The sequence below is a fragment of the Mustela erminea genome, chromosome 2, assembly GCF_009829155.1.
Source record: "Mustela erminea isolate mMusErm1 chromosome 2, mMusErm1.Pri, whole genome shotgun sequence".
Lineage (NCBI taxonomy): Eukaryota > Metazoa > Chordata > Mammalia > Carnivora > Mustelidae > Mustela > Mustela erminea.
In genome coordinates, this window is record NC_045615.1 from 160,593,293 (window position 1) to 160,612,129 (window position 18,837).

At 33.2% G+C, this 18,837-nt stretch overlaps 1 protein-coding gene across 5 annotated transcripts in view; it reads right to left on the bottom strand.

The window, feature by feature from the left end:
- Nucleotides 1-18,837, bottom strand: part of CNOT6L (CCR4-NOT transcription complex subunit 6 like) — a 112,687-nt gene that overhangs the window by 42,161 nt on the left and 51,689 nt on the right. For all 5 annotated transcript variants that reach the window (XM_032334674.1, XM_032334675.1, XM_032334678.1 and 2 more), the window contains one exon: nucleotides 5,681-5,770. In XM_032334674.1, the coding sequence (XP_032190565.1) occupies nucleotides 5,681-5,770 (90 nt within the window). The remainder of the gene's footprint in view (nucleotides 1-5,680; nucleotides 5,771-18,837) is intronic.

Here is an 18,837-nt window from a genome sequence, read left to right on the forward strand (position 1 = left end):
TATATTGTCTACAAGAAACTCATGTCAAATACAAGGACGTAGTAAAGTTGAAGGAGGATGGAAAAAGACCGTGCCAGTATTCAATGACAACAACAACAAAGCATAGTGGTTATATTAACAGCAGCTAAAGCAGACTTTAAAGAGCAAGGAAAATACTAGAAACAAAGAAGATCATTACATAATAATAAGTTTCAAACCATCACATTAGAATGTAGTAATTCTAAATATGTATACACCAAATAATACACCTTCAAAAAACACGATGCAAAAACTGACATGGCTGAAAAGAAAAACAGACAAATCTATAATTACAGTTGGGAGTTTCTACACTATAATGTCAGTATTTATAATAGCACTAGATAAAAAATTAGAAAAGATAAAGAATAGAATAGCACCCCAACTAACATGATCTAATTTAATTTACATTTATAGAACCATTCACCAACAATAAAACAGACCCCAGAAAATTTAAAAGAACTAAAATAATGCAGACTGTGTTTTCCAACTGGAATCAGACAAGTATAACAGAAAGAACAAGGAACAACATGTTTCTAAATAATCCATGAGTGAAAGAGGATGTCTCAAAGGAAATTTTTAAAAATACATCAAACAGAATGAAAATACAACATATCCAAATTTGTGGGGTACAGCTAAAGTAGTTCTGAGAGGAAGAACTATAATGCTACATGCTTGCATTTATAAAAAGGAAGATTTTCAAATCAAACTTTTTCCTTCAAGTAAGAAAAAGAACAAAATAAAACAAACAGACAGAAGGAATTACTAGGATATAAGGAAACAGAAAGCTTAAACATAAAAGAACAGAAAAAAGTATACAGTGCAAATTCTAACCAGAAAGAACATGCATAGCTACATATTTTCATTAGCCATATTAATATTAAAGTAATAAGAATAGCATCAGGAGCTGATAAAACACTTCAAATAACCAGAAAAATGAAACACATGAAAATATACCCTCATTATATATAATTAAAAAGAAATAGTAGGAGCAAAGAAGGTGATTACATAATGATAAAACAATCAATCCTTTTGATCCCTGCAAGAGCTATAAGAAATAAACAAATCTACAAAGGGGGAAATTTTAACACAGGTCTACAAATAATGGAGAAAAACAAAGTACCGAGTATATATGTCTTATTCAAACAATGAACAAACTTAAACTAATATTTACAGAATACAATACCAAATAACTACAAAATGCATATTCTATTTCAGTGCATCTTAACATTTAGAAAAATTAAGCATATGCTGGCTAATAAATAACACATTTTAAAAATTTTGATCAATTAGAGTACTCTCTGACCACAATGAAATTAAGCTAGGAATCAACGACAAAGAAAACATCTCCCCTAGAAATAAAGATACTTCTAAGTGATTCATCTAAAAAGAAATGATGAGAGTTATTAGAAAATATAAACTAGGTGTGCCTGGGCAGCTCAGTTGGTTAAGTGTCTGTCTTCGGTTCAGGTCATGATCCCAGGGTCCTGAGATCGAGTCCTGCACTGGGCTCCCTGCTAGGCAGGGAAGTCACCTCTTCCTCTCCATCTACCTCTCCCCCTGCTCATGCTCTCCCTGCTCTCACTCTCTCAAATAAAATCTTAGAATATAGATAGATAGATAGATAGATAGATAGATACAAACTGGATGGTAATGAAAATAATACAAATTAAAACTTGAAGGATGCAGCTAAAAGCCATATTTAAAAGGAGATTTATAACCAGGTGGTGGGTATTATAGAGGGCACGGATTGCATGGAGCACAGGGTGTGGTGCAAAAATAATGAATACTGTTATGCTGGAAATAAAAATAAATTAAAAAAAAAAGTAATAAATAAAATAGTGTAAATGATAAATGTAAATGTAAATAATGTAAATAATAAAATAATAAAATTAAAATAAATTAAAAAAAAAAAAAAGGAGATTTATAAGTAAATACTTTGAGGAAAAAAAGAAAGTCTAAAAGTTAATGATTTAGACGTTAAGAAGTTAGAAAAAGAACAGCAAAGAAAACCCAAAGAAAGGCAAAGGAATAAAAATTAAAAATCACTGATATTAAAAATAAGAGCACACCAATAAAGTTAAAAATTGGTTCTTTTTTCCAAAGAAAATATCAATAAATACCTGGGCAAGACTATGCATGAAGGGCAACATAAATAACTAATATCTGGAATGGAAAGAGACATCACTATGTATCAAATAAACATTAAAAGATATTCTGAACAACTTTACGTCAATAAATGTGAAGATTTAGATAAAATGGGCAAATTACAAAAAAACACAACTTTCAGAAACTGATACAGAAATCAAGAATCAGAACAGTACTACAGTTATTAAAGAAATTTAATCAGTAATTGAGAATTTCCTTCAAAGAAACCCCAGACTCAGATGTATTCTATAAGACGTGTAAGAAGTAAGAACACCTTGGGGCACCTGGGTGGCTCAGTCGGTTAAGCATCTGCCTTCAGCTCAGCCCAGGGTACTAAGATTGGGTCCTGCATCTGGCTCCCTGCTCAGTGGGGAGCCTGCTCCTCCCCCTCTCTCTCTGGCCCTCCCCACTTCGGATCCACACATGCATGCACACACATGCTCTATGTCAGATAAACGAATAAAATGTTAAAAAAAAATCTCAAATACTCTTTCAAATAACAGAAAATAAATTTTATGATGCCAGTATAATCTTTTTATTAAAACATGACAAGGATAGTGAAAAAAGGAAAATATCAGCCACTCTCACTCAAACTCACATGTGAAAAATCCTAAGTAAAATACTAGCAAACTGCATAAAGGGATATATAAAAAACTATATTACAACCTATTTTAATTTATTTTAAGAATAGAAAGGTGGTATAACATGAAAATAACCAATGCATTTACCAAAGTAACAGATAAAGAACAGAAAATATATCTTTATCTTAACAGAGAAAGAGCATGTAAAAAATTAAACATTTGTTCATATTAAAAAATTAGAAACTAACAAACTAGGAACAGAAGAAAATGTATTAATCTGATAAACTTCCTTAACTTATATAATGGTGAAGTTCACATTAAATTGTAATTAATAAAAGCTATAAATTTTGAAATTAGACAAATTATCACTACTTTTGGTTATCATCTACTGGTGATCTTAGCAAGTACAGTAAGACAAGAAAAAGAAATAAAAGATATAAAGAACGAGAGAGTAATAAAAGTGTCATTATTCACAAATTAATACAATTGTAGAAACAAATAAAAATACATTAGGATTAAAAAGAGGTTAGCAAAGTGGCTGAATATGTATTTACCAAAAGCATTTACAAGTGTTCAGCAAAGTATATGAACACCAATAAATATATAAAACCCAACTATGTTCCATAAATAAGCAATAATAACCTTATTAAGATTCATTTCTGAAAAGACAGTTTATGAGGCCATCAGAAAGTCAATACCTAGGCTGGGTGATGGACACTGGGGAGTGTACGTACTATAGAGAGAAAAATAAAATAAAATAAAAAGTCAACACCTAGAAAAAATGTAATAAAAAAATGTGAAGACCACTACACAGAAACCTAAAACTCAATAGTGGGAGAGATTAGAGAAAGCACAATAAATCAAAGAATATTCAACACTGTTAGTTTAAAAGATCCAGTGTTGTAAACATGTCAATTCTTTCCAAAGCAATCTATAGATTCAATATATTCTCAACCTAAATCCCTATCTTTTAGGGAGGGGAGAAATTTGAAAAGTCAATTCCAACAATTTTAATGAAAATACAAGGTAAAGGAAGCACAGGCCTAAAACTAGCTTAGACTTCAGAATCAAGTAAAGAGGGAAGACCTACTCTATGGTCTTAAGACATTTTATAAAAATACCATAATTAATAACATTGTTATACTGTCTTAAAGACTACTAGAAATGAACGGAGGATACAAAACATCAGAAATAAACTCATACATACAATGACAATTTATGACGAAGATGGCAATAAAAAGCAGTAATGAAAGGACAGTCTTTTCAGTAAGTGACTCGAGGTCAATTTAATCTGTATTATGGAAAAGTTATGAAAATTGACTCCTGTGCTATACAAATTTCAATTCTAGGAAGGTACTAGCTTTAAATATTACAAGTGGGGGTGCCTGGGTGGCTCAATGGTTTAAGCCTCTGCCTTCAGCTCAGGTCATGATCTCAGGGTCCTGGGATCGAGCCCCAAGTCGGGCTCCCTGCTCAGCGGGGAGCCTGCTTCCCCCTCTCTCTCTGCCTGCCTCTCTGCCTACTTGTGATCTCTCTCTATCAAATAAATAAATAAAAATCTTAAAAAAATATATTACAAGTGAAAGATAGAATTTTTAGATATAGGAAAATATATCCTTGAGCTTGAGGTAGGGAAAAATTCTTAAATGGCACACAAAACAATGCCATAATAGAAAAGATCAATAAATTCAATTCTTTAAAATGTTTTCTGTTCATCAAAAGACAAATTAAGAAAGAGGAAAGGCAAACAGCAGCATGGGGGAAGCTACCAGCAATATATACACCAACAAATGACTTGTATCTAAAGCAATGAAGAGCTCCTTAAAAATTACACACACATACACCCATATCAATGGATCAAGTGGCTACATCTATTTAGAGAATGGAGATATGTATTTTTAAAGCAGAAAGGAAACAGTGTACACATACATAGCTAAATTAAACTTTTAGCCATATATTCTTAATTTGTTATTGAAAAGACTTCTCTTAAGTTTATTATCTCTCTCCCACCAAATTTCAGTCTTTATAGCCAAAAAATGTTAAATGATATTAATTTGGTTTTACATTATTGTAAATGTTACTTTTTAAAAAAAATTTGTATGTAGGTGTCTTCTATGATGGAGAGAGAATTAAAGAGTATATGTTCTGTAAATAAAGATTAAATTTGACACTCTTCTTTAAAAAAAAAAGGGGGGGAGATAGACAACATACTGTGATGATGGCCTCATGCTAGAATCTAGATTTCTCTAGCTCTGTTTCAGGATTCTGTATTTTAGAAAGACATTATTCTAAGAAAAAGATCTGAATTTAAGCATCTACAATCTTTTACTCATATTCTGAATACTTAAGCGAAAAAAAATCGTGTCAATACTTAAAAGATTTCTTACAGAAAAATTTCCATTTGGAATACAACTATTTTAGTCAGACAGATCTGGTGTTCTTAATCAAAATCCTGCTCACAAATCTCTACAACTGTGTAGTCAATCAAACTGTAATTTCATGCACAAAAATTGTGTACAGTGTATGTGATCCACGTAATATCCATCAAATTCAAATAATTAATAACTACATATTTGTGATTAAGAGCAAGAGAATCTTGGGTTCACAGCGCTGGCATTAATCAGCTGTGTTAACTTGGGAAAATTAATTTATTCACTGAATCTCGGAACTTGCATGTGTACAATATCAGTAAAAATTTGGACCTCTTAGATTCTTAGAAAAATTAAATGAGATAATTTAACTAAAGCTCCTAATATATTGCTTGGTAAATACAAACCACTCAGTATATGAAAAGAATGTCCCACTACCATGGGATACAGTAACAGAAGAAAATCTAAAACTGAGAAGCTATTAAAAAAAAAAAAGATCAAAGAGCATCTGTCATATTATTTCGCAGTAATACATGTAGAGTTCACTGACTGATCATTAAGAGTTACCTGCAAGATTGTCAAGCATGAAGTTCAGTAGCTTTCGGGTTCCATCTGGGTCCTGGTATAAATTGAGAATATCCTGTGATAAAGGATTGCCTAAAGCAGAATACAAAAATAAAATCTGTAAGACAGACAGATGTACACAATAAAATACTAATTTTGTAAAGTGAATTTTAAAGTATTTAATCTGTTACATAAATTTAAAGAAAGTATGTGATTCTAAAGAAATACTTTAAGATAGTCATAAAATTTCAAAAATGTTCTTTCCAGAAATCACTGTTTATAATATATACCTACAATTTATGTTTGCCAAAATCACATTTATAAACATATATATTAATCTTAGTCAATTCTGAAGTAATATCACAATTCAGCACCCTGAATTAACCTTTTTAAGTTCTACTTTATCTCTGAAGGCAATATTCTAACTGAAAGACAAACAGTCCTATATGAGAAAGAAGGAATGCTATCATTTAAAAAAAAAAATCTCCTTTTTTTCTTCCTAGTTAGAATATTTATATTACATGGAGAAAGGAAGACATTTCAAGTGAAAGGAAAACCTTGTACAAACATGAGTTGGTAAAATATGAGAGGAAAATTAAGAATTTTTTCATGATGGTGATCAGGAATATCTGAGTACTAACAGTCAGATGTATCAAATATTAAAAAAAAAAAAAGCTATTGTCAAGTTTATATATTCTCTTCAGAAATAAAAGAGGAATTTGTTCAGACAGGCATGCAACAACAGTCTTGCAAAAAGATATGAAAAGACAAAAACCATGGAACTTCCAGAAACAAAGGTTTTAACTACTGAAGCAAACAAAATCTTCAACACACACTCAGCAGAACAACTAAAATTTTAAAATATTGACCAAAAAAGTAAAAGAAAAATGTAGGGTACTTGGAACTCTCATATTGCTAGTACAAGTATAAAATGCTCCAACTGTGGTGAAAATCTGGTTGGCAGTTTCCAAATGACAGTGAATGAGAGAAATGAAGTGAAAGAGAAAAATGAAATTACCTGGTGTGACAAAAATGCCCTTATCTTAAGGTAGGCAGTGGTAACACATGTGTATACTTCTATCAAAATAAGACACAGTGCATACTAAAATACTGGGATATTTTACTACATATAATTATAACTTAAAGTGCTAGGCGGGGAAAAAAACTATGATCAACAAGTTAGGCAGTACATCAGACACAACTAAAAATAAAATTAGTCAACAGAAAAAAATACATTAAAAAAAACTACCGAATATGCATCACAAAGAGTCAGAAAGATATAAAGCAGGAGACAGTAATAGATATGTTAAGATAAAAAATCTTAACATATATTAAATTGGAGCTCTAGAAATAAAGAACAGGAGTTGGGTTTCTGGCTCAATATATAAAGAACTTGGAAGTTAGTCACTCCTGTCTGCACAATTGAAGTCATAAGGCAAACTGCTGCCATGAACACAAACAAGCAGATACAGAGAATCACAGCCGAACGGAAGCAAAAGTCTAGATACAGGAGCCCAGGAATAGAGCTAGGATCAGTGGATACATTTCAAGTCATAATGGACAAATTGCTGGAGGCATGGAGAAAATTAGCTTGAGAGTTTAAAAAAAAAAAAAAAAAATCAAAGGCACCCAATCTTAGGAGCCTCCAATAGGTCCCTGAGTTTTACTTCCAAGACCCCACTAGGTTTTTAATATAAAAACTGGGGGAAAAAATTCCCCTTGTGTTTCTGGGGGCAGTAATTCTCCCATTAACAAGTCCTGCATGCAAGGAAAAGTATTTTAGCAGAATATAATGAGGTCAGTTTTTACCTTTTAATCTCAAGTAAATACCCGACACTCCAGCCCCCTCTAACCGATTTGGGGCAGAGAGAGTAGGAAGGAACAGATCTACCTCAAAGGCCCATTAAAACACTGAGACCTAATCATAAAACTACAGGACTCTTCCTCTCTTTCCACATCTTCAAACCGCTTGAGTGTTGCTCCTGTGTAGTAAGATAATTACGGTAAATAGAACTATGTGCCTCAGAGTCTCTAGGAAAACCCAAAGGCAACAAAGGAGAAAAAACAAGAAAACTGAAGGAAATTTTAGATTCTGACATACAACAGCAGCAAACAATAAACAATGGCTAGTCTAAGTCCTAGCCAGAAAAAGAGTTTGGAAAGAAGTGAGAAGATGCATTATTTTAAAAGAAAAAGGCAGCAAACTTTCAAAACATAATTTTTTTTTTAAATGACTAAACTGACCGAAGAAGCACAATGTATACAAAGAAGTATATGAAAGGATTTCATTTTACTTTGTACTGCAAACTAGAGAATGCCAATTGCAAGCAGAAACCTTTAAAACCTATTAGGGAAAATAACTAATTACTTAAAACAGAAACAAAACAAAAAACATGGTAAGGGCAGTAAAATTCATTAGCAAGAATGGAAGCTGGAATACAGAGGAATAGTATTTTCAAAGGCTGCAAAACGGTGTTCCAGACTTCAACACTCCTCCACTAGTTATCAACAAAAGAAGTAGTAAACAAAGTCAGTAAAGATGGAGATCAGAAAAACACATCAAGCAGCTTGACCTGATATTTATGTAATACTGAGGAAAATACACAATTTTTTCAAGTGTACACGAACAGCCACCAAGACAGACCATATTCTGGTCCAGAAAACAAACTATAACATGTTTTAAAGAAATAAAGTAAGAGCATATTGACCATTAAAAAACTATAAATCAACAACAGAACTAGAAAATCTCCAAGTACTTTGAAATTAAACATCACACTTCCATGGCTCAAAGATAAAAATCACAAAAAGTTTCAATTAAAATGAAAATACATTACCAAATTGTAAGATGAACCTAAGTCAGTATCTAGACAGAAATTTATAACATTAAATTCTTATATTGGAAAAAATATCTAAAATTAAGGACTTAACTTACATATTAAGAATCTTAAAAAAGGGGTACTTGACAAAGGGCTGATGGCCAAGATCTATAAAGAACTCCTCAAACTCAGCACATACAAAACAGATAATCATGTCAAAAAATGGAGAGAAGACATGAACAAACACTTCTCCAAAGAAGACATACAAATGGCTGACATATGAAAAAAAATGTTCATCATCTGTACCCCTGGGGATAAAAATATATGTTTATAAAAAATAAAAATTAAAATAATTTAAAAAAAAATGTTCATCATCACCAGGCATCAGAGAGACTCAAATCAAAACCACATTGAGATACCACCTTACATCAGTTAGAATGGCCAAAATTAACAAGACAGTAAACAATGTGTGTTGGAGAGGATGTGGAGAAAGGTGAACCCTCTTACACAGTTGGTGGGAATGCAAGTTGGTGTAGCCACTTTGGAAAACAGTGTGGAGTTCCATGGAGGACAAGGGGAGTTAGAGAGGAGAAGGGAGTTGAGGGAAGTTGGAAGAAGAGGTGAACCATGAGAGACTATGGACTCTGAAAAACAATCTGAGGGTTTTAAAGGGGCGGGGGGGGGGGAGGTTGGGGGAACCAGGTGGTGGGCATTAGAGAGGGCATGGATTGCATGGAGCACTGAGTGTGGTGCAAAAACAATGAATACTGTTAACACTGAAAATAAATTTTAAAAAAATGAAAAAAAGGGGGGGGTACTTGAGGGCTCAGTTATTAAGCACCTGCCTTCAGTTCAGGTCATGATCTCAAGGTCCTGGGATCAAGCCCCCATTCAGGCTTGCTGCTCCATGGGGAGCCTGTTTTTCTCTCTCCCACTTCCCCTGCTTGTGTTCCCTCTCTCACTGTGTCTCTCTGTCAAATAAATAAATAAAATCTTAAAAAGAAAAAAAATCTAAAAAAAGAAAAGCAAATAAACTCCAAAGAAACCAGGAAGAAAAATAAAGAGCAGAAATCAATGAAATTTACAACAAAAAACAAGAGACTACTACTGAGCCTAAATATGGTACTCTGAAAAAGAGACAAAGGAAATTGATAAACCTATGCTTGATCAAGAAGAAAAAGACACAACTCATAAATATAAAGAATTAAATAAGGAATAGTCCTTGAGGCATTAGGACAGGGAATACTAAGGAAACTTTGTTCTTAAGTTCAACAACTTAGAAAAAAATGACCAAATGCCTTTAAAGAAAATATCACACATCACTCAAAACAAAACAGATAGAAAACTCAGCCAAAAATGGCAGAGTAAGGACCTCCAAAAATCTGCCCCTTCATAAGAGCGAAATGGCAGAATATGGGTAAAGTAATTTGTGGAGTTTGACTTCTTCTGGGCCCTCACTGCCAAGGCAGTCTGGAAACCAGTGAAGTAACCAAGACTGAACTAGAGCCTTTCAAAACCTCATTCTCAAGACTAGCCATTATCTGACTTGTGTGCTGGTAGTTCCTTAACTCCTGCAAGTCCTAAAAGTCTTCCACCTGAAGGGGGAGAGAGTGTAAGGGCACGTACATTTGTGGAAATCATTACTGGTAAATGATCTAACTTATGGCTGCCTGAGGTCAGTGAAACAGGTAAGGCAAACAAAAGACTAACCTAAATGCTTAAAAGGAAATGCTTTGGAGTAAGATGTCAATAAGGGCTTTGTAAAGTTCTGACATATTCCAGGTTATCTAGAAAACCATAAATGTGGGCAACTTTGCATATGCTTAGGAAAGACCTAAAAACAATCTAAGCTCTCACCTCTTCCTGATCTTAAGGCTGTGCACAAGTCAGAATCTGAACAGTAAAATGGACAGATTTCAGTGGCTCAGTCAGTAGAATATGTAGCTCTTGATCTTGGGGTCATAGGTTCAAGCCCCCTGGTGTGTGTAGAGATTACTTAAAAATAAATCTTAAAAAAAAAAAAAAAAAAAACTATGGAGGCCAAAAGGTAAGAGAATGATATATTCAAAGTGCTGAAAGAAAAAAATTGCCAACTAAGAATTCTATATCTAGCAAAAATATCCTTCTTAGATGAGGGAAAAATTAACACTTTCCCAGATAAACAAAAACTGAATGAGTTTGTGACTACATCAGTCCTACAGAAAATATTAAAAGGATTCCTGGATGGTAACTTGAATCTGTATGATAAAAATAAAGAGTACCAATAAAGATAACTACATAGGTATCTATGATGACAGTATAAATATAATTAGTGGTTTTACCACTTTTCAATCTAAGAGACAACTACATATAGCAATAATGATAAATCTATGTTGATGGCCACAATATACAAAGATGATACTTATGACAGTAAAGCATAAATGAGAAGTGGAATGGAGTTATATATATGTGCAAAAATTTTTTTTAACATTACTGAAATTAAGTTGATATTAATCCAAATTAAGACTACTATAAATAAGATGTTAGTTATAATTCCCCAGGGTAATCACTAAGAAAACAGGTCAAAATAATATAGCAAAAGAAACAAGGAATAAAATTGGCACACTGGAAAATATTCATTTAACACAAAAAAAGAAGGCATTAATTGAGAAACAGAGGAATGAGAAGGAACTAAGATACAGAAATAGCAAAATGTGATGAAAATCCTACCTTATCAGCAAATACATTAAGTATAAGTGGATTAAACTCTGACTAAAATGCAGAGATTAGCAAAATGAATAAAACAATTAATTTTACGCTCTCCACAGAAGATACACCGTAGATTCAAGGACACAAATAAATTGAAAGTAAAGAATAGAAGGTATGCCATGCAAACAGAAAAGAGGGGAGTGGTTATACTAAGAAAGGGATAATCTCAATGTTCTTTACCAGTGAAAGAAATTGAATTAGTAGTTAAAAACCTTTCAACAGAAAAAATTCCAGGCACATATGGTTTTACTGAAAAATTCTACCAGTCATTTAAGAAGGCAGTAATACAATTGTTATGCAAGCTCTTCTAGAAAAAAGAAGTGTTAATTACACTTTCCAACTCATTTTATGAAGTCACCAGTATCCTGAAATCAGATCAAAGACATTTTAAGAAAAACACTATACAATGTCTTATGATCACTAATGTATACCTTCTCAACAAAATAGTATATATTTAGATACATATGAATATATATATTTAGATATATACTAGTATATATATTTGGTATATATTTAGATAATACATTTCAATATATTAGAATCAGAATACATAATGGCCAAGTCAGTTTTGAAATGGGAATAGAGGCTGGCTCAACATCTGAAAATCATTTAAGTAATTCAACACATAAACACAATAAGGAAAAAAATTGCAAGAACACCTCTTAGTCACACACAAAGTATTGGATCATATTCGACTTGCATCAATGACAAAAATCTTCAAGCAAAAGTGAACTAGAAGGAAATTTATTTAACCTGAAAAAGCATCTACCAACAAACTTGTCTACTGATATAATTAATGGTGAGAGACTGTTTTTGCATAAAATTGAGAACAAGGCAAGGATGTGCACTGTCATCACATGTATTTAATACTCTCCTAATACTACTGCCAATGTGATAAGGCAACAAATTAAAACAATATGTATCAGAAAGGAAGAAATGAAACAGTCTCTATTCACATATTAAAAGTTTGTAAAAGTTTACAGATGTTGCAAGAGACCAGGTCAATGTATTTAAAAAACAACTGTATCTTAGTTCTATAGTATCAATGAATAAGTAGAAATTCAAAAACCACTATCATTTACAACTGCATCAAAAATATCAAGTAAGTATAATATAGCAAAATATTTATAAGATCTGCATGCTGAAATCTAAAAAGCATTAAAGAAATAAAGAAGACCTGCATAAATGAAGAGATATACTGTATTAGCAGATTGGAAAACACAATCTTAAATCCTAAGATTAAGATATTGAATCTCCTCAGACTGATCTACATGTTCATCACAATCCCCCCAAAATTTTAGCAGGATATTTTGCAGAAATAATAAGCTGACTCTACAATTTATATGGAAATGTAAAGCATCTAAAGGTATAAGAGCAAATGTGAAAAATAATCACAAAGTTGAAGATCCCTTGCTACATAACCACAAAGAGTGGTATCAAAAGGTAGAATAGTGGGCGCCTGGGTGGCTCAGTGGGTTAAGCCGCTGCCTTCGGCTCAGGTCATGATCTCAGGGTCCTGGGATCAAGCCCCACATCGGGCTCTCTGCTCAGCGGGGAGCCTGCTTCCCTCTCTCTCTCTGCCTGCCTCTCCATCTACTTGTGATTTCTCTCTGTCAAATAAATACATTAAAAAAAATCTTAAAAAAAAAAAGAAGGTAGAATAGTATAATTCAAAAATATCTGAACCCACGTTAAAAACAAAATAAAGTCAGAAAGGATTAAAAAAAAAGTCCAGGAGTGTCTGGAGGGCTCACTTGATTAAACACCGGACCCTTGATTTTGGCTCAGTTCATGATCTCAGGGTCCTGGGATCAAGTCCCAGCCTGGGCTCCCCCCACTCAGCAGGGGGTCTGCTTGTCTCCCTCTCCCTCCGCCCCTCCCCCTGCTTGCACACACACTCTCTCTCAAATAAATAAATCTTTAAAAAAAAAAAAAAAGCAAAGTCCAGCTATATACTATTTGTAAGAGATACACCTAAGCATGAGTACACATAAAGTTTAAAGGAAACAGATGATAAAATATATATCAGACAAACATTAACCAAAAGAAAACTTGCACAGCTGTAATATTAGACAACATAGACCATAAGATGAAAATACTTAACAAGAGAGGAAGAGGATCACTACCTAATATCAGATTCTATTTGCCAGAAGGTATAGCAATATATACAATACAGCAAATTTACAGCAATATATAGGTGTACGTGGTATACCTAATAAAATAATCTCAAAGGGTATAAAGCAAAAGCTGAGTAAACTACATAGGGAAATTAGCACATCCACAATTTTAGTGGATATTTTAGCATTAATCACCTTAATTACTAAACTAAGAAAGCAGAGTCAAAAATTTGTAGAGATATATAAAACCTGAGCAACAAATCTGATCTAATGGACAAATATACCAATCTATGCCCAACAATTAGAAAAACAATATTCTTGCAGATGCAGTAAAACATTTACAAAAATTGATCACATACTAGGTCATAAAAAATTGATCACATACTGTAGATGCAGTAAAACATTTACAAAAATTGATCACATACTAGATCACATACTAGGTCATAAAGTATGAATCAACAGATGTCAAAGGATGGATTCATACAGATTACCCTAACTGCCTATAATGCAGTTAACTTTAATGCTAACAATAAAAAAAGATATATTTAAAATCATATATGAATGGAAATATTAAATAACTAATGGGTCAAAGAAGATATGATAACCTGTATTAAAAGTACTTAGGCCAAAACAAAAATGAAAATACTTCATATCAAAATTGTGGGATGCAAAAACAACAACAAAAATAGCCAAATAGGCACACTTATAGCCTTACTTAAATGCTTATATAAAATATAAATATATATAATAAAAATATTATATATACCTATATATATTATATATAATATATAAAAGAAATATATAATAAGAAAATCTAAGTATAAACAAAACCATGTATCCAACTTAAAAAGAGAAAAAAGGGAAATTTATATCTAGACGAAACAGAATAAAGAAACACAGAAATGAACCAGTTTTTGAAAAATAAAAGATAACACTGACTCAATGAAAATAACGGAACGGACAAATCCCTGGGGAGGCTACATCAGAAAAAATAGCACAAATAAACAATCTTAGAAATGAAGAGGGGTGATACAGCTATAATAGAACACTGTGAAAATGTATCAAGACAGTATTATGAACACTCACGCAAATAAACATAAAAAATTAAAAAGCTAACAAATTAAAAAAAAATCTAACAAATTCCAGTAGTACACATATGGTCCAACAAAACTGACTCATTAACAATCAGAAATCCTCAATAGTTCTTAAAACTACAAATATATTGGGGTGGTACTTAAATATCTTCCACAAAGAAAAAACTGGCAATGAGAGTTTTACAGAATTATTCAACCAAAATTTTAAGGAACACATTAGCTCAATCTTACACAAATTCTTTAAGAAAAAGCAATTAAGAAGTTTATTTAGGGGCGCCTGGGTGGCTCAGTGGGTTAAGCCACTGCCTTCGGCTCAGGTCATGATCTCAGGGTCCTGGGATCGAGTCCCGCATCGGGCTCTCTGCTCAGCAGGGGCCTGCTTCCTTCCCTTCCCCTCTCTCTGCCTGCCTCTCTGCCTACTGTGATCTCTCTCTGTCAAATAAATAAATAAAATCTTTAAAAAAAAAAAAAGAAGTTTATTTAGGTCTATCTTGTTCATGAGCAAATGTTTAAAATTCCTAAAAAAATTTTTTTTATTGGGAGAGGCAGTCCACCAGGGACCTGCTCTTCCCTATTCATTCTTGGTGAATGTGACAGATTCTGAGGCTTTTGAGTTTGATGCTGAGCAGTTTCTGCAGCTACTTACATAGGCAACTAAACAGGTTAAGGCAACCACAGCAATACTTCCAGGTAACTCTTTGCCCCCACCCCCGGGGAATCAGAACTAGCTTTTTGCTGCTTACTACAGTATTCGGTGCTAGCTTGAAAAGTGCTAGAGTGCTGGACATTAACCACTCAGCTACAGCACAAACTCACTATGTACATAGCATATGTCTGGGCCCATCTTGTGGCTTAAAGTGATAACATTTTTTTGTCTCCGACCCAGAAGTCTCACTGTTCTCTGCCACTACCTATGAAACAATAGTTGCCTAACTTACTAGCTTATTAGCAGGGTAAAATCTCAGGGCCTTCACAGACCTTGACAGATATTACCAGAATAAATCCAGTATACAGAAGCACCAGGCTGGATTTATTTCAGTATGGCAAGGTGAGTTTAAACTGGAAAAAATGGGGGCATCTGGCTGACTCAGTCAGAAGAACATGTGACTCTTGATGTCCAGGTCATGAGTTCAAGCCCCACATTGGGTGCAGAGATTACTTAAATAAACTTAAAAAAAAAAAAAGAATAAATAGGAAAGAATGTATAGATATAATTTTATTAATTCAACCTATGAGATGATAAAATTATCTCACAACAGATGAAGCATTTAATAAAATTCAGCACTCACAAAAGGATTAGCAAAACAGAAATAGAAGAAAACTTTTAGAAACTAAAAAAATGTGTTTTACCAAAAATATAAAGCAAATATGGAAAAATACTAGAAGCACTTCTTTTAAGATTGGTAATAGAAGCATGCTCACCCAGTATTAATGCTTCTACTCATCACTATACTAAACATTCTGGTCAGACATTAAAATAAAAAACAGTAATAAGAGTTTGATACCAAACTGCCATCAGCACATGAAATGATTAACTGCATACACAACTCGAAAAAAATTTACAGACAAATTTTCTGAAAGATAAAAATTTAACCAATAAAGCCTACCACAGATCAGTTTTTTCTTTCTTGTATTTCTATATCCCAACAGCTAAATAGGCAAAGAAAAACTTTATAAGTAATTATAATAGGAAAAAAAAAGTATAAGTTACCTAAGAAACAAATCCAACATATGCCTGAGCAAAAGTCCATAGTTAAAAAATTGTATTTGAAGACATTAAATAAGATCTAAATAAATGGAGAAGATGCCAAAATTCACAGATAGGAAGACTCAATATATTAAGATGTCTGTTTTTCCTAAACTGATCTACACATTCAATTCTGAAGTCCCAAGAGCACTTTTCATTAAACATAACAAGCTGCTTCTTACGCATGAGCAATCCAAGACAGCCAAACTGCCAAGACACTATGAAAGAAAAATGTAAAGGCAATTCCCAAAGCAGGTATCAATTCTTACTAGAAACCCATAATAATGACTATGATAATGTAGTAATTAGTCCAAGGTTGGACAAACTGACTTCAGTGAGACTGTTGATTATTCATAGAAAAAATGGTTACATCACTCCCTAAATGAGACCCCTCGTATCATATTAAAAAATCAGTTCCAAAAGAGTACTGGAATGCAACAGGTAAATGCAATAGGTAATGCAAAAGAATCAAAGTGGACTACTTTCTCACACCATATACTAAAATGAACTCAAAATTGTTTAATAACCTCAGTGTAAGACCTGAAGCCATAAAACTCCTAAAAGAAAACGTATGCAGTCAAGTCTTGGACATTGGTCTTAATACCTTTAGGAATCTCTCTCCTCAGGAAAGGTAAACAAAATAAGTAAAATAATTAACTGGGACTACATCAAAGTAAAAAGCTTTTGCACAGCAAAGGAAACCATCAACAGAACAAAAAAGCAACTTAATGACTGGGAGAAGATATGTGCAAATGCTATATCTATAAAGGGTTAATATCCAAAATATAAATAGAACTCATATACATCAACACCAAAGAAAATCTGATTAAAAATGGGCAGAAGACCTGAACAGACATTTTTCCAAAGAAGACATACAGAGGGCTGAGAGACACTTGAAAAGATAGTCAACATCACTAATCATCAAAGAAATGCAAATCAAAACCACAATGAACCATCACTTCACACCAGTCAGAATGGCTAGTTTCAAAAGATAATAACCAGTATTAGCAAGCCTGTGGAGAAAAGTGGTAGGAATGTAAATTGGTACATCTACTATGGAAAACAGTATGGAGGTTCCTCAACAAGTTAAAAATAGAAACCCAATAAATTCTAGTAATTCCACTTTTGCATATTTACCAGAAGAAAATGAAAACACTAATTCAAAAATATGTATGTGGTCCTATGTTTATTGCAACATTATTTACAACAGCCAAGATATGGAAGCAGCCCAAGTATCCATCCATAGCTGAATGGGTAAATAAGATGTGGTGTGTATATATATGTGTGTGTGTATACATGTATATATACACATGTACATACACATATATACACAATGGAATATTACACACATATATACACATATACACATACACACGATGGATTACTAAGACGTTAAAAAATGAGATCTTGCCATTTCAGACAACGTGGATGGGCCTAGGGAGTATTATTCTACCCAAAAGAAGTTAGAGAAAGACAAATACCATATGATTTGATTTATATGCAGAATCTAAAACACAAAAACAAATGAACAAACAAAAAGCAGAATTGGTCCTGTAAATACAAAGTAATGCCTGCCAGATAACTGCCAATGGACAAAATGGGAGAAGGCTCCCACTTACGGAATGAATTAAGTTAGCGGAATATAAAGTACATCATAGGAAATACAGCCAGTGGTATTTAAATAGTGTTACCTGGTGACAGAGGATAGCCACACTTGTGGTGGGCACAATATAACTTATAGAGTTGTTGAATCACTAAGCTGTACACCTGAAACTAATGTAACATTGTGTGTCAAGTATACTCAAAAAAAAAAAAAAAGAAAGAAAGAAATCAATGGACCTTAAAAAAGATATACACGTTCCTGTTAATTGCAGCATTATTTATAACAGCTAAGATACAGAAACAATGCAAGTAACCAATGATAGATGAATGGATAAAGATGTGGTATAGATGTACATACAATGAAGTAACACTCAGCCATAAAAAAGAATGAAATCTTGCCATTTACAAAAATATGAATGGGCCTAGAGGGAATTATGCTAAGTGAACTAAATCAGAGAGAAAAAAACAAACACCATATGATTTCACTTAGATGTGGAATCTAAAAAAAACAAAAGAGGGGCACCTGGCTGGTTCAGTCCATAGAGTATGGGACTCTTGATCTCAGAGTCTTGAGTATAAGCCCCATGATGGTCTTAGCTTTCTTAATATACACACACACACACACACAGGGGTGCCTTCCTGGTTCAGTCAGTTAAGCAGCCAACTCCTGGTCTCAGCGCAGGTCCTAATCTCAGGGTCATTAGATCCAGCCCCACACAGGGTTCCATGCTCAGCAGGGAGCCTGCTTCCCCTTCTCTCTCTGCCTGCTTATAATCTCTGTCAAATAAATAAATAAAATCTTAAAAAAAAAAAAAAACTTCCAATCTTAAAATGAATAAACCATGGGGATAAGTACAGATTAGGGAAGATTGCCAATAATACTGCAATAATGTTGTATAATGACAGGCAGTAACTAAACTTAATGTGGTGAGCATTTTTATGTGTGTATACACACACACACACACACAACTGTCAAACCACTATGTTGTATACCTGAAACTAATATGTCACCTACACCTCAACTAAAAAAATTTTT